General features: G+C 46.9%; 1 protein-coding gene across 1 annotated transcript in view; it reads right to left on the reverse strand.

Annotated features, from left to right (window-relative positions):
* Nucleotides 1-21,606, reverse strand: part of TBC1D2B (TBC1 domain family member 2B) — a 90,127-nt gene that overhangs the window by 59,549 nt on the left and 8,972 nt on the right. Inside the window, exon 2 of the mRNA XM_005906610.2 lies at nt 9,186-9,339. Within this exon, the coding sequence (XP_005906672.2) occupies nt 9,186-9,339 (154 nt within the window). The remainder of the gene's footprint in view (nt 1-9,185; nt 9,340-21,606) is intronic.

Genomic DNA, 21,606 nt, shown 5'->3' on the forward strand with positions numbered 1-21,606 from the left:
ACAAACGAAAAAAATCCAAGTTCAAACACCACTAATGGGGTCCAGTCTCCTCCACCTACTTCATCTGTCAGGACATGGAAGACCAGAGTCTCTGCAGCAACAGCTGCATGGCAGTGCAGTGACTGTACCGGGCAGAGGCGGACACCCGACATCTGTGAGAATGTGTCAGTCAGTGGGCACACGGGCACACCTCTTCTTTAGACAAAGGTAAAGTCAACACCCAGGCTTTCCAGAGGCTGGTCTTTCACAGACCCCTCGCAGGCGAAGCATTACAGCTCTAAGCCAAGCCAGGAAATAAGCACAGCACACTGCACCTGTTTCTGCTCGAGCCGAGTCCAGCCCCTTCTTCCTGTGTGGGTCGGCAGCAAGGTGACGCACGGCCCTTCTGCGGGTGAGGCTGTCAAGGGCGCTAGCACAGCCCAGCGCCCATGACCAGGACACCCAGCCCTTGCAGCAGCCCTGGGCTCACGCTGGAAATGCTTCCTGAGGAACTCGGGCCCTGGGGGTGGGGTGCAGAAACAGGACTGGAGCCAGGGAGGATGTTGGCAAAACAGACCATTTCTAAAAGTCATTATCTGACGTGAAAAAGAAGCCATTTCCCAGTTTCAGCTATTATTGTTTTGTCTGGTTTGGGGTTTTTAAAAGACCACGTGGAGGTTTCCTTAATTAAAAGCGGAGCTGCTGGCTTCTCCTCAATACACGTACCAACATTAGCATTCAGGGGACCACTTCAAGGAGGACAGAAACTAGGACAGGACAGTATTTCCTGGCAGCCCCAAGAGATGGACTGGGGTCACAAACATGTGCTTTCCCGTGCAGCTGCAGCGGGGGAAGAGTCTGTGCTTGAAGAGTTTTGGTGTTTAGATCTTTGTGATTTTTGAAAATTTTCAAATGCCTAAATGATACTCCTGAGCAAGTTTTGGACTACAAATTTTACATTCCTGGGTTCTGATTCCAGCAGAACCTCTATCGTCCCAGTGTGGCCACTCCCAGATCTCCAGGAGTCTTTCCCACCGGACGCAGTCTAACACCGGGGACCCCACACAGGGGAGGCTCCTGCTCACATCTGGTCACCTCCGTGAGTCTTCCCTTCCTCTCCTGCTCCTAGCCCCCCGCCAGCCACCTGAAGAGGGCAGAACAGACAGCCAAGATGCAGCGTCATCCAAGAAATGAGGAAAGAGCTCTGGGGAAAGGCCATTCCCATGTGTGTCAAAGTTACTGCAAAAGAGAGCCTGTGGGTCCCCACTGGGAGCTGGAGGAGGTCACTCAGAGTGGGGTTAACCTGAAAAAGCTTTTTTCCCCTTTATCAAAGTGAGTCTAACCCAGCTTGTGGAGGAGTGGTCGGAAGCAGCACAGGCACCTTCCAAGTGAGGGCACAGTGGGCGTCTACCCCCAAAGGAAGCAGAGGCAGCGAGCTGGGGTCTCAGAGGCCCCGGGGTGGACCAGCCCACGTGTCTGGTTAATGACTTGTCCATCCGCTCTCTCCCCAGCCTCACCAAGGATGTAAATCTTGTGAGAATCGGACCTCTGTCTGATGTGCTGATGGCCACATACCCCACAGCAGACTCGATAAACACTGGTAAATGGCTGAAGGAAGAAATGAAGGACGATGGTCGTGGTGTGGAGAAAGGGCCTGCTGCAGGCTGAGGACAGGAGGCAGCGGGCCCTGCCATTCTCTAAGAATCTGTGCTCACCATCCCTCCTGACTCCCCCCTTCCTGCCACCTCGCCCCTGAGAGACCCCCTGAGTGACATGGGGGGAGCATACCCCAATCCAGGGCTTCTCTCTCTTGCCTTCTCACGCCTCCATGCACTCCTGCGTCATGCCCAGCGCCCCCATCCACCCCCCACACTCACTGACCCCACCCCACCCAAAGCTGGGCTCAGCCCGTCTCCACGGGCACCACGGTCCAGCCCACCGTGGACAGTCTCCTGCAGATCTTCTTCAGGAGGCTCCCATGGGCTCCCCCAGAGATACAGCTGGAATCTAACCCTGCTCATCGTCTCCCTCCCTGTCACAGCCTGATGTCAGGAATCACAGAAACTCCAATCCAGAAGGAACCTCAGGGAGCATCTTGTTCCCAGGCGGGGAAATGGTGTGTGCCCGAAGTTCCATGCACTTTCTGCACTAGATCAGGCTGCCTCTCAGCCTCGAGGCTGATAATCACCATGACTTACACATTACAACACCACATAGCGTTCTGTAGAATTTTACAAACAGGATTACATAAAAGCACAGCTTCTTTGATGACTTTGGGGAACTGGGACATTAAATGAGTTGGTGGAATTCCTGCAGCTTTGCCAATGTGGGGTCTGCATCCTACCCTATGGTTTCCCTCCCTCCAGTCCCAGCACGTACACAGAGCGCCCAGCACACGCTGGGGGAGGACTGGACGCAGCGGCTACTTCCCTTCCCCTCCCCCGCTCCCACACAAGCCGCCAGCACCACAGCAGTTACTCTCGCAGCTGTTTCAGAGGAGGAAACGTGCAGTCATCCCTCAAACCGTCCTCACCGTACCACTTTCTGCAAGAAATACCCCCGAACTCAAACAGGCACTTGGGCACTGAAGCCTCCTGTGATGGTAAGGGCTTCTGTACTCCCGAATTCTCAAGAAGTCTTAAAAAACAAAGTCCTGTTTCCCCTCGCTTGTTCGCCTATTCGTTTAGATGGGAAATGGAGTATACAGAATATGCGGCACGTACATCTGGTAATTGGGTTCTGGCTACCTCTTTCCCAACAGCTCTGCAGGTCAGCAGGTTCTTGATTTTATCTTTGCAAATTATTCCTTTGTGTTGAAACTAGGTCTTTATCTATCCAAACGTGGAAGACATACAGAGAAGCGTCTGAGGCGTGGCATACTTTCAGAGGCCAGGCTGGAGATGAAAGGCGGACAGACCCGATAAAACGGTGACAAAGTCATCCCACTTTATAATATCTGTCTGACTAATATACGGCTGCAAATTTCAATCACACAGATGAACAGATTCTTCCTCTGGAAACATGAACCCTAGAAAACAAATTTAATGTGGGCAATTATGTGACAGTGCCAACTGCCTATCCAAACCCCGTTCCAGGTCTTCCTCACAGACCCTGGTTTTGACGGTGGCCACATGCTCAGCTAGAACACTTGCCTCCTCAAACTCCATTCCAGCGAGGGCTGGTCCTGGGACAGTTCTAGCTAATGAGGCATAAGGCGATAAGAGTTTCCAGGAAAGCTTTCTCCTATTTGATATGGGTGTCACTTCCAAAGGAGGACAGAATGGGTCCCTCAATGGCACTGGTGGAGGGGAGCTTTGCCAACCAGGGACTGCCATCGTGAGACACAAATCTCTACTTGTAAGTCCCTACTAGGTTTTCCACTAATTGCAGCTGAATGGGTCCCTAAGGGATTCAAAATGATAATATCATATATATAGGTATTGTTGTTGTTGGTTTGTTTCTCAGTCGTGTCTGACTCTTTGTGATCCCATGGACTGTAGCCCACGTGGCTCCTCTGTCCATGGGATTTCCCAGTAAGAATACTGGAGTGGGTTGCCATTTTTTTTCTCCAGGGGTTCTTCCTGACCCAGGGATCAAACTTACATCTCCCGCACTGCAATCAGATTCTTTACCACTGAGCCACCAGGGAAGCCCACATATATGTACGTACACATGTGTGTACGTTGCTGTTGCTCAGTCGCTCAGTCACGTCCGACTCTTTGTGACCCTATTAACTGCAGCACGCCAGGCTTCCCTGTCCTTCACTATCTCCTGGAGCTTGCTCAAACTCAAGTCCATTGAGTCAATGATGCCATCCAAGCATCTCATCCTCTGTTGACCTCTTCTCCTCCTGCCCTCAGTCTTTCCCACATCAGGATCTTTTCCAATGAGTCAACACTTCACATCAAATGGCCAAAGTTTTGGAGCTTCAGCTTCAAACTTCAGCATCAGTCCTCTCAATGAATATTCAGGGCTGATTTCCTTTAGGATTGATTAGTTTGATCTCCTTGCTGTCCAAGGAACTCTCAAGAGTCTTCTCCAGTACCACAGTTCAAAAGCATCAGTTCTTTGGTGCTCAGCGTCCTTTGACTTCCCTGGTGGCTCAGACGGTAAAGCGTCTGCCTACAACATGGGAGACCTGGGTTCGATCCCTGGGTTGGGAAGATCCTCTGGAGAAGGAAATGGCAACCCACTCTAGTATTCTTGCCTGGAAAATCCCATGTACAGAGGAGCCTGGTAGACTACAGTCCATGGGGTCGCAAAGAGTCGGACACGACTGAGCGACTAAACTTTCTTTAAACTTTCAGCCTCCTTTATGGTCCAACTTTCACACCCGTACATGACTACTGGAAAAACCATAGCTTTAACTAGATGGACCTTTGTAGGCAAAGTACTGTGTCTGCTTTAGGTTTGTCATAGCTTTTCTCCAAAGAGCAAGCGTCTTCTAATTTCGTGGCTGTAGTCACTGTCCACAGTGATTTTGGAGCCTGAGAAAATAAAGTTTCCATTTTTTCCCCATCTATTTGCCATGAAGTGACAGGACCAGATGCCATGATCTTAGTTTTCTGAATGTTGAGTTTTAAACCAGCTTTTTCACTCTCTTCTTTCACCTTCAAACAAGAGGCTCTTTAGTTCCTCTTTGCTTTCTGCCATTGCTGCTGCTGCTGCTGCTGTTGCTTCAGTCGTGTCGGAATCTGGGCGAGCCCACAGGCTCCCCCGTCCCTGGGATTCTCCAGGCAAGAACGCTGGAATGGGTTGCCATTTCCTTCTCCAATGCATGAAAGTGAAAAGTGAAAGTGAAGTCGCTCAGTTGTGTCCGACTCTTCGGGACCCCATGGACTGCAGCCCACCAGGCTCCTCCGTCCATGGGATTTTCCAGGCAAGAGTACTGGAGTGGGGTGCCATTGCATTAGGGTGGTGTTATCTGCATATCTGAAGTTATTGATATTTCTCCCAGCAATCTTGATTCTAGCTTGTGATTAATCCAGCCCAGCATTTTGCATGATGTACTCTGCATAAAAGTTAAATAAGTAAGGTGACAATATATAGTCTTGATGTACTCCTTTCCCAATTTTGAACCAGTCCACTGTTCCATGTCCAGTTCTAACTGCTGCTTCTTGACCTACATTTCTCAGGAGGCAGGTTAGGTGGTCTGATATTCCCATCTCTGTAAGAGTTTTCCACAGTTTGTTGTGATCCACACAGTCAAAGGCTTTAGTGTAGTCAATGAAGCAGATGTTTTTTTCTGGAATTCTCTTGCTTTTTCTATGATCCACCGGATGTTGGCAATTTGATCACTGGTTCCTCTGCCTTTTCTAAATCCAGCTTATATATCTGGAAGCTTATATATACTGTTGAAGCCTAGAGCTTGAAGGATTGTGAGCATTACCTTGCTAGCATGTGAAATGAGTGCAACTGTGTGGTAGTCTGAACATTCTTTGGCATTGCCCTTCTTTGGGATTGGAATATAATGTATATTCCAGTGTATATTGGGATTGGAATATAATGTATATTCCAATGTATATTGGGATTGGAATATAATGTATATTCCAATGTATATATATAATGTATATCTTTACACTTAACAACGCAGTTTCCCACCTGATCCACATAAGAGAACTATGGCGGGTGGGGACAGGTGGGGGACAAGGCTATGGTGAGTATTCCTCCCAATCCCATCCAGCCAACTGCCTGGGCCTGGGGCCTGGACAGCACCCTCTGCCCTCTTGCTCCCAGAAAGCTAATCCCACCTTTAATCCTCCAATTCTCTCACTACACAATCTCCAACTCTGCACACTTTTTTCCATCTTTTCTGCTGCTACCCGCTACTGTGATTTCTAGGCTGGACCAGCCTTCCAACTGGTCTCCCTTCCTCTCCTCTTGCTGAGGAATCCATTCTTCCCCCTCTCAGCCATGGTTAATCATCTGAAATCCACATCCAACCCAATCACTGGTCGTGCTGCTGCTTATCTTACAAGCCCCTCCAGGTTTAGTCCCTGATCATCCATCCAGCTTTCTCTTTGACACTCCTGCCCACCCTCTCTACATGTGCATCAGGCCCTGATCTCCAGGGCCTCTAGGCCTTTCCACTCCCTGCTTCACCAGGCTGGCTCTTACCTGACTTCAGGACTCAGTTCAGTCATCTCCTAGTCCAGGAAGCCTTCTCAGACACCACCAACATCCTACCCTCCAACACGCAAGTGTAGGTAAGCCTCCTGTGCCCACCTCAGGCCCCTACGCTTACCAGACTGCATTGTGCAGGCCTCTTTACCTGTCTGGGTCCCTCTCTAGACCACATACTCTCCAAGAACACGGCCCACAACTTATCTGTCTTTATATCCCAGGCAGTGGCACAATGCCTAGAATATAAGAAGGCCTGGAGTGAAAGACTGAATAAACAATCTCCATTTCATAGTTGAAAAAACTAAGGCTCAACAAGAGGGGGACGCTCAAGACATTACAGGAGGGGTCAGAAAAAAACTTCCTCTTAAAGGGCCAGATAGTAGTAGATATTTTAGACTGGTGAGCCAAATGCTCTTGTGACAACTATTCAATTCTACCACTGGTGTGCAAAAGCAGCCACAGACAATACGAAATAAATAAGTGGTGCTTTGTTCCAATAAAACTTCATTTCCACAGGCTGCAGTCCGCTACTCTTTACTAGAGAGAAAAAAGACTCACACTCATGAGTCTGACAAACAGTAAACATCAGAGACAAGACTCAAACCCAGGCCCACAGGGATTCCTCCACTAGACAGAGCTGCTGTCCAGGAAACGTCAATTTCATGTATCTTTCCCGGGGTTGACTTTAGGTGCTAGGCAAGTACTGATGGACCACAACATTAGCAACAAATGAAGACTGTACCAAAAACTGGGTAACATGGAGAGGAGAGTAGGAAAAGTTTCATTTTTTAATGCAAATCAGAGTAATAAAAACGTGTCTTCAATCTTAGCTAGAGTTAGCATGATTTAGGCTGAGCAGATGACTACTAGCATGGCTTCAGAAACATCACAGAGCACCATGACAAACCTTAACACATTTTATCTGTTAACCAATTTTATCTAAAATGATGATTAAAATGGGGGAGGGGGTAAAATCTAGCCTTTTCTTCTCGACTACCTCCTTTAGACTTTCTGTCTTCCTGAATAACTACAGTCTTCCAAATCACCTGGTCATCCAAAGTTTAACTATTTATTCTCAGAAGTTATCTACAAAATTGGCATAAGTTCAAAATTAGTCATTTCTACACATAAAATCTTCAGAGGTATCCCACTGCTCTTAGCAAAGTCCAGAAGCCCAAGCCCACAGTCCAGCCCTCCCGACCCTGGCCCTGGGTGTGCCCCCCAGCTTGGCTCCCTGCCCACTGCCTTCCTCCTCGAGCCTCACCTCCTTCTAGTCCTGGAGGGCACTGCGCTGCTCTTACCTGATCATCCTCAGGTCTCAGAGAGGGTCCCCACCCACCCCAAAGCTGTGCGTAAGCCATCCATGGCCCTTGGTACCCTGTTCCTTCCCTCTCATGTGATCTCACTTTTTTTTCCCTCTGCTGGACTATAAACTCTGTGAGGGGGATCCAGGCCTGGCATGAGCATCTACTTCCTGAATGAGTAAATGCCAGAGGATGCCAACTCTAAATTCCCACACTACAGTCCCCAAACCAAATGCAGAGAGCCAAGGGGGGCTGCAGGTGTTTTCTCCGGCTCCCCGGCCTCAGCACCTCAGCTTAAAAGAAGGCAGGTTGTGTTATGAAGGGATTGCAGGGCTGGGTGCCATTCCTGTGGCTCTCCTCTCAGTCTAATGCCTGAGTCTCCCTTAGATGGAAACACTTGGTGTCCTCAGAAGAAAGGAACCAAGGCAAAGCCAGGCTTGCCTGTGCCAAAGGCTACTGCCTTGAATACTGCCGGCTTCCCGGCAGGGTTTCCAAACATTCCCAGTGACTGATTCTGAGCTATGGAGATTCTTTTGATCTAAAGCTCTAAAATAGTGGCTTTTTAAAAAACTCAGTCATCAATGAGCAGACATGTGAACTAAACATAGAGGGGTTTTGGCCTGAAAAGGCAGGCATCCCTTCAGCTCCTGCTATTGTTGGTGTTAAGTCATCCATGAAAATGACCTAAGAACTCTCGCTGCATAGCATTTTTAACAGGTGTGAAGTATACGGTAATTTCTCACTGACCAGAGGGTTAACCTGCTGACTGGTTAAAAACGAGGTAGGCAGTAAAACAGGAATTTGGAGGAAAAATAATTTTAAAAGTCCAAGAAGGCTTTCCACTAGTCAGCTGCACACGTTGCCAGGTCACCGGTAATCTACAGTAGCCTGTGCTCTCCCGAGCGAACGTCTCGAAGGTGTTAAAAAGTTCGCACCACACCTCTTTACAGGCCTGAGAACCACCCATTCCAGCTAAATTCCAAAGTGCACTCCTTAAGAAATGCTGGTGTGATGGCCTGGCCTTCTCACACCTTACCTCAGGGCCCAGGGGCTGGCTATTTCTGGGCCTGCCCTGCTCCCTCTATGAAGAGAGAGCCACAAGTACAGCACCCCCCATCTCCACTTCCACAGTCCCTGCAGGAGCCAGGTTGGACGGGTGGGCTTTGAATAACTATCCGCCTACTCTTCTAATATGGTAATCGCAACCAAACAGTTGTGAGACGATCATGGGGCTTTAATGTTTTTGATATTCAAATATAAAACCGCTTTATCTCCACACTGCAACTGGCCAGGGCTTAGCATGAATTGTGAAAATGCCACAGGTCCAAGATAAAACAGAACCAGAGTTTTATCGTCTGGTTTAACGTCTTCCCAAGAAGCATCGGTGAATCACAGTGAGAGCTCTGAGAACATCTTCCCAGTGGGCACACACATCTGTGCACAGGACTGTGGGTGTTGGTGCTTCACCTTCAGAGGGAGTGGAGAGAAGGCTGGCCCTGGGGTCAGACTGGACTTCAGCATGACGGTGCACTGCCCACTGCCCTCAGCAGTACCATCGCTGTAGGGTGCCAGGCACCAGCTTTGCCTGACTCCTGAGGTGCTGTTGGGCTTGAGTACAGTCTGTACATGAAAGCAGAGGCCCTCAGTAACTACGGGATGCTGCCCTTCCTCAGGCATCATCATCATCATTCTCATTCTCAGTTCTTCTGCTAAGTTGACTTAATACATGGAACGTCAGTGCAAAAAGCACTGACACGGGAGCCCCCGTCCCTCACCCACCTGTGTTATCTCTGGCCACGAGGCCCTGAGAAAAGTCCCCAGGCGTCGGGGAGGTCCTGCTGTCCCACTTTACCACGTCGAGGCTGTTGCAATATTCCCACCTCTTCTGCTGAAGCTCTTGTAACCAGTAAGTCATGAGCTGACGATTAGGGGCCTACAAGAGGGAGTGGGAAAAAGTGTTATGGTCACCAAGAGCATAAACAGCATAAAAAAAAAAAAAAAAAGTTTTGTGAGGACAGACTGCACACCTTGACACATGGCAGGGAGAGTTAAGAACAACTCAAAGAGGGGTTTCCCTGGGGGCTCAGTGGTAAAGAATCTGCCCGTCAATGCAGGGGGACACAGGTTCCATCCCTGGTCTGGGAAGATCCCACAGTTGGAGCGACTAAGCCCATGCGCCACACTACTCAAACTCAAATGCCCTACAGCCCGTGTTCCACAACAAGAGAAGCCACTGCAATGAAAAGCCTTCACACTGCAGCTTGAGAATACCCGCTGCCTGCTGCAACTGGAGAAAAGCCCACACAGCAACGAAGACCCAGCACAGCCAAAAATAAATAAATATACAAAATTATTTTTAAAAAGAACAACTCAAAGAAATTTCAAGATCAGTAACTTTCGTTCACTACAAATGGTCAAGAAAACAGCAACTTTTACATAAAGAATTTAATCCTAATAATAAGAAATCTTTTTAAATTCTGAAATTACAGAATGATACAATTTACTGTCTTCCTCAAAAGGTTTTTGGAAGGCTTGATATTCTCAGTGCCCTTTCGTTCTGAGTACCTATGAATTCTATCTGAGGAAACCACATCTCACATAGGTATGGATGACATCCTTGCCAAATCAAATCTAATAACAGTATTTAAATCCTGTCAGCACCTAAGAAAGTGAGCAAAGAAAACTGCAGATTAAAAACTAGGTGGTGTGCTTCCCAGGTGGTCCAGTGGTTAAGAATCCACATGCCAATACAGGGAACACAGGTTCCATTCCTGGTCCAGGAAGATCCCACATGCCATGGGGCAGCTCAGCCCACGTGCCACAGCTACTGAGCCTGAGCTCTAGACCCTATGTTCCACAAGAGAAACCATCTCAGTGAGAAGCCTGCGCACTGCACCAAGAGAGCAGCCCTTCCTCGTCGCTACTCGAGAAAGTCCGCACGAAGCAATGAAGACCCAGTGAGGCCAAGAATAAACAAATAAATATAAGTAATTAATTAAAAAGAAAAAAACTAGATGGAACATCTATGACCATGGCCATATTTTTAAACAGCAGACAATATCAATGGCTGGAAAGGGCACAGAGCAGCTAGAACTTTCCTTCCTTGCTGGTGGGGATATACAATAGAGTAGGTTTCTGGAGAACGGGGTGGCAGTTCCTTATACACCTACCAAATGGCCTGGCAACCCCACTCCTAGGTGTTCACCCCAGAGGAATACAAAATACATATTCACACAAACCCTGCATGCAAATGCTCAGAGGCTTTATTCATAATCGCCAAAGACTGAAAACAAGCCAAATGTCCTTTATCCAGTGAACGGATAAACAAACTGTGGAACGTTCATACCATGGAATACTATTCAGCAGTAAAAAGGAGCAAACCACTGATTCACACAACATGGATGAATGTTACATGCATACATCAAAGAAGCCAGCCCCCAAAGGCTACATACACATTCCATTTACATGACATTCTTCTAAAGGCAAATTTATAGGGACAGACGACAAGCCTGTGGTTGCCAGGGCTTGGGAGAAAGGGCTGGCTGACTACAAAGGGGCAGCATGAGAGGATGTGGTGGGGAGGGTGACCTACTCTGCATCATGACAATGGGGGCAGATACCCGACTCTACTTATCTGTCCAAACTCAAAGAACTATATACCACAGTGACCTTCACTATATACATTAAAAAAAAAAAAACAAGATATAGAGGGAACTCAAAATGATGAACCTAGCTATTAACTAACAAACTAGATGGCAAGTGTGGGTCACAGGTCTCCAGGCTGCCCCCACAAAGGAGCCCCAAGGAGAAGGATGCCATGGCACAATTATGGTGGCAACCACTGGCATCCAGTAAGGGGTACAGACATCAGACCCCATGGTTTTAGAACCTATAAATTCTGCCTCAGGGTCAGAGGCAATCTGGACAACTGCTCTTAGGCTTAAAGCAAGTGACAAGTCAGAGATCAAACCTCTACCGTCCACAAGCAAAGGACAACCTCCAAGTGCTCTGGCTACAGCCTGGATTCTTTTTAGTGACACTTGCAGGCATGGCCCTAGGAAGGAAAACCACTCAGTTTATGATTGCTGGTATCCTACAGAGAATCCCTCCAACTATCAGCCAAGTCATCATTTCATCCATACATTCAGTCAACATTTACTCTTAACATCTATCAGGAACCTGGAATCAGGGCTTGTGAGAAAGATAGGAAAAATAAATCAGTGATTTCAAGAGTGTTTTAAGTGCTGTGACAGAGGTCAGAGAGGGTAAGGTGGGGCTGGTGTGACTGGAGATGCTGAGGGAAGATAATTAATCAAGCAGAGGAAATGGGACAAGGGTCAGGTACTGAAAGTTTAAGAAAACTGCTACCTATAGATTCAAAGGTTCATACTGTGAGCTTAATGTCTTTCTTGTCCAATAAACATAAACTCTGAGATGTCTCCATTTTTCTAGCATCAAGCTCAGTGCCAGACACATTTTTGTTGAATAAATAAGTGAAGAAATGAATGAACAAACAATCATGAAGTGATGCATGATCTTGGTCTTAAAGGGGAAGCAGGTGGTGGCCAGAAGGACAAGATAGAAAGAAGCTCCAGGCAGAAAGAAGAGTGTGTGCAAAGGCCGAGGAGAGAGAGCACAGACAGGGAGGCTGGCAGGGGAATGAGGGAGGGGGAGGCTGGGATAAGCAGGGGGTGGGGCCAGGGTTCAGGTAGGGGAGGAGATTAGCTAGGGCCCAAGAGCCCTCAAGCTGGAGTCTGAGTGGCAATCTGGTCGCAGGGTGCACAGCGGGGGCTCAGCCTGGCTCTGAAGCAAGACAAAGAGAACGCAGCATTCCCAGAGAAGAGGAGAGAGTGACTGGAAGAGTAAGGGGCTGGGACAAAGCCCAGTCAGAGCCCAAAGCCCACCCAGCCCCTCCCCCTTCCCTCCTTTCACAGAGTCTATACTGAGCCCCTCGTCTCCCAACCTCCAGCTTAGGGGAAAGTGTGTGTGTTTTGACAGTGTGTGCATGTGTGTGCATGTGCATGTGTGTGTTCTGGTCCTCACACCAGTTCCCATGCCTGGCCCCCAATCCTGTCCCAGGGAGAAGTCAGATTAAGCACTGACCTCTCTGGCTGTTTCCTGAAATGCTGGCACCATGAGAAATATGCCTGTTACAAGAAAGCTTTTTCCCAACTTCCCTGGTGGCACAGCGGATAGGAATCCACCTGCCAATGCAGCAGTCACAGGTTTGGCTTGCAGAGCACCTAAGCCCGTGAGCCACAACTACTGACCCTGTGTGCTCCAACTACTGAGCGCACGTGCTCCAACCATGGACGCCAGCGCTCTGCAACGGAAGAGACCACCACAATGAAAAGCACGCACACCACAACCAAGAGTAGCTCCCTCTCTCCGCAACTAGAGAAAGCCTGTGCGAAATCAACGAAGACCCAGTGCAGCCAACCGATCACTCAATTAAAGCACAAGTTTTTTTAAAAAAAGAAAAGAAAGCTGTTCCCCCTTTAAATCTCTGAGTATTAAATCTGACTGAGGAACAATTAGTAACCTCTTAATCATCTCTTACTAAATTCCTGGGGCTAAACTTTCAGATCACATGCTTTCAATATCTGGCATATTATTCATGTTACAGAAATCTAGTCAATAAGGCAAGCAAAATTATCTCAAGACAAAGATTAACTGGGGTTTGTTTTCTTCAAAAAGAAAAAGAAAAAAACCTAGAAATCAGGAAAAGTATCTTGACTTCAATCCTCAAGCAGCTGTGAAAGGCTGCTCGGGGCACATGGCTCCCAGGCATGTGCCAAGATCAAGGAGGCAGAAAAGCCCCCAGAGGTCCTCCCCTCAGGGAGCTGAGGCCCAAAGACAGAAGCACACACAGGTTGTAAGACAGGACAGGATTAAAAGTAAAACAGCAAAATCAGCAGAAATCCACAAAGCCTCTGTGTTTCCCCTTGATATCTTTTAAACAGACTGAACTGAGATTTGGCCTTGTTCAGTCCTAACTAAATGCAGAATCACAAACTAGTCTCTTCATTGCTCCAGTCTTAGTCGGTCATGCAAGTCAGTCTGGTGATCTGCCCCGCCAACTCAGTAGCCACTAGTCACACACAGCTTGTGAGCATGTGAAATATGGCTAGTGCCACATGATAAAATATAGGTACACTGGATTAAATAAAGTATATTAGTTAAAATAATTGCACCTGTTAAACAGTGGAATTCCATTGTTTAATGTGATTATCCAAAAACTTAAAAGTATATATCTGGCTCACATCGTATTTGTATTGAATGGGGCTGTTCTAGATAATGATGGCAAGTACCATTTGGGAGAGCCAAGGCTGGCAGGAGATCTGGCGAGGTGGGAAACCCAGCAGGTGGGAATGCCCTCAGGGATGGCCATGGGCATGGGGCTCCTGACAGTGGGGCAGCCAACATTCTTCACCTCCCACAGAACTTTATGACTCAAACAACTTTCTTCTTTAAGTACCCCCCATATCCCCAACCACCTCCTGCTCTGTTAATATCCATGGAGATGCCAACATTATTTGGAGACCTAAAAGAATGAGTCTGGCTGGCCTAGCTGATGGCTCACATTTCAGAATCTTCCCTGCCCTCTCCCAGAGGAGGGCAAGTAGGACCCTCGAGGGATCTGTCTTCATTCACACAGGGCACCTGAAGGAGTCCATCACCAGAACTCCCTCCACTGAGCTATACCCACCTGGTGACAAATGAGCCGGACAGTGCTGAGGCTTATCACCACCACCAGCATGACCCAGAGAGGATCAATCGCTGCCCCACCCTACCCAAATCACCATTTAAAATGCTTTAGTCCCACATTCTGGAGAACCAGACAGACATTCAACCATGCTGGAAAAAGCAGAAATGAGGCAAAGCTTCCAGCTCAGAAGAGAATAAGAGCAGATGCCAGACAAGCATCCAACAGGCCACATGTCACATCTGTTGTCTGAAGGCTCACCAGGGTCATATCCTGAGTCTCCCATAAACACTGGTCTCTTCATCTCCTACTCAGTCTGCAAAACCCAATTCAAAATGCAAATAAGGCTTACTGACCTGAGCCTGAATGTTCTCTGCACACTCAGAATGGGGAACTCAGAACACTAGACAGCCCAGGACAGCTTCCCACGGCAGTGGTGCCCTCCCTGTGTGTTCTCATTAGTCTAAGTTCCTTGAAGGCAGAGGCAAAACCTTCTGGCCTCAGTATGGTCCAAGATGCCTAGCACAGTGCCTGGAATACAGTTAAACACTCAAATATCTGACTCATCCTCTCCTACGTTCAGCTACTGCTACTGCCTCAAAACGGCTAAAACTCTAGTTCAAATATGGCACCAATCCCAACATGAGAAATCAAGCCAAACATATGGGAAAGCCATTCTGGTTGTCCCTACACAGCTGCAGGAATGTCCTGGGGAGCTGGGAGGGCAGACAAGGACTGCGTGATGACAGATTTGAGATGACAGACATCTGCTGCATTTAGGCGCCATAACCTGAGATGCCAGTTCAGAGAATGGAAACCAGGCCATGCCACGTCCAGCTTGAGGTGGAATTCAGCCCTTGACAGTTGGCGAGGAGAACCATGTGACGCCCCAGCTGTTCCCACAAGCCTTTGTGCCCAGACCACCAAAAGCCCAAAACCCAGAAGTCAACTCTTGGGGAGATGGACTCCAGACACCTGTCCCTGCCCTTGGACCCCAGGGACTTCCCTCTCTCCAAGCCTAGCTCTTTCCTTGGTGCTCTGAAAAGTCCCACAATAAAGTTAATTCATCTCAAGATATGTTTATTAAGGGCCTACCCTGGCAGGCAAGCACATTACTGGGCACAGGGGCCAGAGCTGCAACCGTGCACATACACAGGAGTCAGGCCTCATCTCCTAGCTGCATTCTCACTGCACCACAAACTGACCCAAGCCCTCTTACCATCTGGGTCTCCAGCCCTTTGGTAAAGAACCTCCATCTACCAAGACTCAGCACATTTTAGAAGCTATAATAATGCTCATCTCCTTTGATCCAAAACTCCATTCCTAGGAATCTATCTAAAAGAATCCAAAAGAAGAAAACACCACATATATAGAGATGTTTATTCATTCACTTGGCAAATACTTATTAAGAGCCTGACTTAGGCCAATGCAGCAGTCAACATTAGGGGCAGAGTATTGGGTGAGACCTGGTCAATTCTTGGCTCTTAGACCCTCCCGGTGGGCAAATGGCTTCCTTTACACCTGCAGGAGACAGTCAAAAACATGTTCACAATACAATCAAAGTGTAAAACGTGGAACTTCCCTGGTGGTCCAGTGGTTAAGACTCCAAACTTCCAGTGCAGAGGGGCACGAGTTCAATCCCTGGTCAGGGAACTAAGATCCCACATGCCACACAGTGCAGAAAAAATTTTTAAGAATTAAAAAATTAAAAAAACAACAAAACATAAAATGCATAGGTATATATTTAAGAAATCCTTATGTATCAGTAGAAACTTAAAAAAAAAATCCAGCCAAAATTCTAAAAAGTTCTTCAAAGCATACCAAAGAGATTACAAAATTAATCTGAAGTTTAACCTTTGAGAATTCTGAAAAAATAAACAAGTTGTGAGGCTTTGACCTACCAAATGGGTAAGCATATTATAAAGTCACAATAATTAAACCAGTACTCTACTGCCAGAGAATCAAAATACAGGGCTAAGTAGATATAAAAATATTTATGCGGCATTTCAAATCAAATCAGTGGAAAAAGTATTAATTATTAAACAAAGGCATTATGACAATTGGCTAAAATTTTGGAAAGAAATAAAAGTATTAAGAATTATGGCATAGGTTTGAAACCTAGGCCACAACATAAAAGAAAATAAAGTCAACATTGATTCAAGATTTAAATGCAAAATAGAAACCATTTAAATTAGTAGACGATGCCTTTGTAATCAAAGTTTCTGTCTCTTTCTGTATCTTGTTAACAACAGGTGCATAGATTTCTGCCAAATTTTCAAGTCACACAGGGATGATGTGACTTTTGATCCAGCCATCGGCACATCAGAAACTGACAAGGAAGATCTGTGCAGAGAACTCCTGAAGAGCTCACGCTGAAGCACAGCCAGCAGCCACGACAAATGCCGTGCGCCCTGATGCTGTGGACAAGGAAAACCAACGCCCTCTCAGGACTGAGCCCCACGTCCTCAGAGGGCAGAGCTTCAGACTGTAAGCCACACAGCTGCTTCCTGCACAGGCAACTCAAGGGACCTGACTCCAGGCTGAGCAGCAGCAGGGAGGCATTGATTTCCACAGGCTTGATCACTCACCCCAGCAACATGGAAATAATCCCTGCTGTAACATTTCTGTTCTCTAGGAATGTAAACACCTGTCTAAACTCCAAAAGAAAGACAGCAGCAAAAAATGTGTGTGTCCAAAACACCATACAAAATTAAAAGACAAAGTGAGAAAAAGACCAAACAGCCTCCAAGCTGCTGAGCACAGTGTGGAGTTCCATAGCCTTGCAGGGACACCTCACTCTGTTGGCGCTTAAAGAGCTCCTGTATGCCTGGGAGTGCCTCCGTAGCTTTAAAAAACAAAAACAAAACCCAATAACAAACCGTAGACTTTTATTTCAAATAATAACAATACCCACGTCTGCTGCGGAAAATCTCAAAAACACAGCAAAACAAAGAAGAAAATAAAATGTACATAACCATATCACCAGTAATAACCTCAGTCAGCACTTTGGAGTATATCCTTTCAGATACTTTTCTATCCATAAATACACATGGCAATTTTCTTTACAAAAATGGAAAAAAATTATATAGACTATTTCATAATGTTTACATTCATATTACTAACAGTATTAGATACTATTAAGTAAATGATTACTATGTGCCAGACATTGTACTAAACACTTAATACACGCTATCATTTAAAGCTCATAACAAAAAAATAAAGCTCATAGTAATCTCACAAGATGGTATCATCCACTTGCCCAAAGTATCACCTACTGGATTCTGGAGCCTACTGCTGCTGCTGCTGCTAAGTCGCTTCAGTCGTGTCTGACTCTGTGCGACCCCATAGACAGCAGCCCACCAGGCTCCCCTGTCCCTGGGATTCTCCAGGCAAGAACACTAGAGTGGGTTGCCATTTCCTTCTCCAATGCATGAAGGTGAAAACTGAAAGTGAAGTCGCTCAGTCCTGTCCAACTCTGAGCGACCCCATGGACTGCAGCCTACCGGGCTCCTCCATCCATGGGATTTTCCAGGCAAGAGTACTGGAGTGGGGTGCTGTCGCCTTCTCCGATTCTGGAGCCTAACTGAGTTCAAATCCCAGCTCGGCCATTTGCTGGCTGTAATAGCCAATCTACTTAATGTGCCTCAGATTTCTCATTGGTAAAATGTGAATAACAGGAATCTACTTCACGTTATGCTGTTATGAGGGTTAAATGAGTTGATGCGTGTTAAGTTCAGAACAGTGCTTGGCACACACTAACTACTCATTAGGCATCAACTATCCATATTATCATGATCACTCATGATCTCACAGCCAGTTGGCACAGTCAAAATTCAAACCCAGGTCTGTGTTCCCTACTATCAAGGGGAAGAAGGAGAAGTGCATGTCCAAGACAAAGTCTATCCTCTCAACATTTCAGCAGAAATCTAGAAGTTCCTCTATGGTTTTTCTCAGATACTGAAATGTTGATGACCTCAACAACAGCCAAGTTCAATTTAAAGTGTGTTGCCAGACTTCCCTGGAGGTCTAGTGGTTAAGAATCCACCTTGCAATGCAGGTGACACGGGTTCAATCCCTGGTCTGGGAAGATTCCACATGCCATGGGCCAACTAAACCCATGTGTTACAACTACTGAGCTTGAGCTCTAGATCCCTTGAGCCGCAACTACTGAGCCCACACACCACAACTCCTGAAGTCCACGCATCCTAGAGCCCGAGCTCCACAACAGAAACCACTGCGATGAGCAGCCTACGCACAGCTTACTGCAGAGTAGCCTGGACTCACTACAACTAGAGAAAGCCTGCATGCAGCAACAAGGACCCAGTGTAGCCAAAAATAAATAAGCAATTAAAAATAAAGCTTTCCAGGTGGCACAGTGGTAAAGAATCCGCCTACCAATGCAGGAGACGTGGATTTGACCCCTGGGTTAGGAAGATCCCCTGGAGTAGGAAATGGCAACCCACTCCAGGATTTTTGTCTGGAAAATTCCATGGACAGAGGAGCCTAGAGGAGCATAGTCCATGGGGTGGTAAAGAGTCAGACATGACTGAGTGAGCACACATGCACACTAAATAAAAATAGTATGTTGGTTTCCTGGATAAAGACAACTCCCACATCAGAGGCTGGGCTCTCTGACAGTACAGAAGGTCCTCAGGACATCAAAGGAATGGGTGAGGTCAGCATAGTCCTACTGGGTTGGAGACAGCATGACCATCAATTGGCTATAAAGTTCTCCCACTGGATGCTCTGAGCCACAGTTCTGCTCTAAAGACATTTCTTTTAAAATAGACTACAGTGAGCAATAACAAGACTAAACATAAACAAATATGCAGAAGAAAGGAACTGTTCTCCAACATAAAAGGATCACAAGGTCTCTAAGCCTGAAAGACCCTTTCGTCAGTCTCTCAGATTCTCGCTCCTTGTCGTTCCTCTGGTTCTTCAACCTCGGGCCTCTGCGAGACTATCCTAACTGGTCTTGCTGTCCTCAGCCTCCCTCCCCAAACTCTCTTACACGCAGCCAACAAAATCATATGTTTGTCCCATGCTTAGAACTCTCTAGTGGCTCCCAAGTGCTGAGCAATGTGGCATGGTCACCTGATCCACGCTGCCCCACACTCCACGGGACGAGAGCCTTTCTTTCCCCACCCAACAGGCGCACAGAAGCCAGCTGAGCTTCAATGACCCCTGCTCCTATTGCACTAAACCCACATGCAAATGCCTACTCACTCCTCAAGATCTAGTTCACACATCCTATCTAGGAGGCCATCTGATATCTCTTACAGAACCTATCTTGCATACATGACGATGACACAGCACTTCAGTTGCCCACTTAGGTTGTGAACTCTGGGCTCCTCCCCAAAGGGTCAGGGCCAACTGCATAACCGACAGTCACCACGGAGTCACAAGGAGAATACAGACTAAGTCTGCTAAGTCGTATAAAGCGACTGAGACTGCACGGATAGTCTGACTCAGTCATATCTTAAAAGGATGTGCAATACCTGTTCATAATGAAGGAATTTTCATTCCTTAAATCTAAAGAAGGGTATCTGGGGTCTCCCTGGCAATCCAGGGGTTAAGACTCGGCACTTTCACTGCCATAGCCTGGGTTCAATCTCCAGTTGGGAAACTAAGATCTGGCAAGCCCCAAGGTGCAGCAAAAAAAAAAAAAAAACAGAAAGAAAGAAGGTTATTTTGGATTTCCAAGGTACTTCTTCCATAAACAATAAAAAGCACAAGAATATCATAAATAGCCTGATAATGCAAAACACATCTCAGATGAAAAAAAGACTACAATCTCATATCTGATAAATAATTTTAGGTTCCAAATTTTCTTCTGAACATTTCAATATCATAAGCTTGCGAACAATCTCAAGGGATCTGGCCCACTACCAATGGTGGGGGTGGGGGAAGCAGTTTTTTTCAAAAACCCCTGGGAAGGTTTTGAAATCTCATTTCAGCCCAGCGACAGACAGTGAGAAGGGAAATAATACTGAGTCTCCTGGCTCCTTGGAAAACGAAGTGCGACTATAGGGACCTCCACTCCTTTAGTAACACCCTAAGTTCTTACTGCTTTGTCTTTTTAAACTGCTATCCTGAAGTTGGCATTTTCATATAACTTATTACGCAAAATAATTACATGAATTCTCATCTAAAGAACCTAGACCTCCCACCATCACTTTCCCTAAACGGTCTGAGAGGGAGGGGGCAGCCTCTCCCCCGAAGCTGCCCCTCTTCTCCTGCATTCTGGGAGGTGGTAGTCTGAGGAGTTTTGCCATTTCTAACTCTCAAGCATCTTCTTTTAAAAAGCAAACACCCTGAGAGAACAGATACTCCTTAAACCCATCCTTAACAGTTTAACAGAGATTAAACTAGGAAAAGAGTGCCTACACACACACAAATGCGTGTTACAGGAAAAGAGGTCAATAAAGTTAACTGGGCTTGTGAGGGGCCTGGCCTAGATGACAGATTTCACCAAGACACGGGCAAGGACAAGGCCACTCTCTGGGCCTGTTCTTCCCTGCAGGAAATGTGGAAGCCTGTCAAAACGCTTTCTGTTTCAGACGGAAGGCGAGCATGTGGCCTCCGAGTGGCCACAGGGCTGCATTCCTACAGCTCCCTATCAGCTCTGCCATTGCACAATAAGAGACTGCCAGGGTTTTATGAGCTCAGGATAAACAAGAACTCCTGTAGCAATGGCAAGCAAACGGGTGAACAGCCGCACGCCACCTCTGCCTGCGATGATTTCCATACACCATGCAACACTGCAATGTTCTGGCTTGATGTTTTTTAACTTAAAAGGAGGACACAGGAATGACTGACTTAATATGAAGTTTTATGATCTGGGGTTTGGGAGGGGCAGACTCCCAGGCTCCACCCATCGGAGATTACGGGGAACATGGGAGCCTGGTACCAAAAATCTACTTGAACTTTCAGTCAATTTACTGGAGTGTTTGGGAAGCATGTTGATTTCTAAGTCTTTTTAAGATAGAGCTGGTATCTCAGGAAAGTGCCAGATGGTTCTCCTATATCAAACCCCTCTCTGGGTGAAAAGCCGGAGGCTCTACAAGTCTCCTTACCAGTTATTTGGTGGTGGTGATTATTAAAACCCCCTCTCCCAGAAACACCCTAAGGATGGCCTCCGGGAGCCTCCCTCTGAATGGCCCAGGAGGAAATCTTGGCACATGGTGGTGTGCCACCAACTAAGTGATCAGCATGGGGGGACAGAAACCTCAGGGCCACTGGGGAAAGGGAGTCACAGGCCCCAAACCATTGCTCTGGAGCAAAGAAACTCAGAATGCAAAGAAGGTGGGCAGATATAAACCACAGAGTGTCAACTTAAGGATAAAGGGCTCACACTTCACTGGTCTCCACCCACGCAGTTTAGTTATTTCTAGTCCACTCAGAAAACCATCCTCTCATAGGGCCAGTCTTTACTTCATGGTCAAAGAGGACATTCATTCATGATCTAGAAGAGAGCAGTGTTTCTCAAAGAAA

Source organism: Bos mutus, chromosome 21 (genome assembly GCF_027580195.1).
Source record: "Bos mutus isolate GX-2022 chromosome 21, NWIPB_WYAK_1.1, whole genome shotgun sequence".
Classification (NCBI taxonomy): Eukaryota; Metazoa; Chordata; class Mammalia; order Artiodactyla; family Bovidae; genus Bos; species Bos mutus.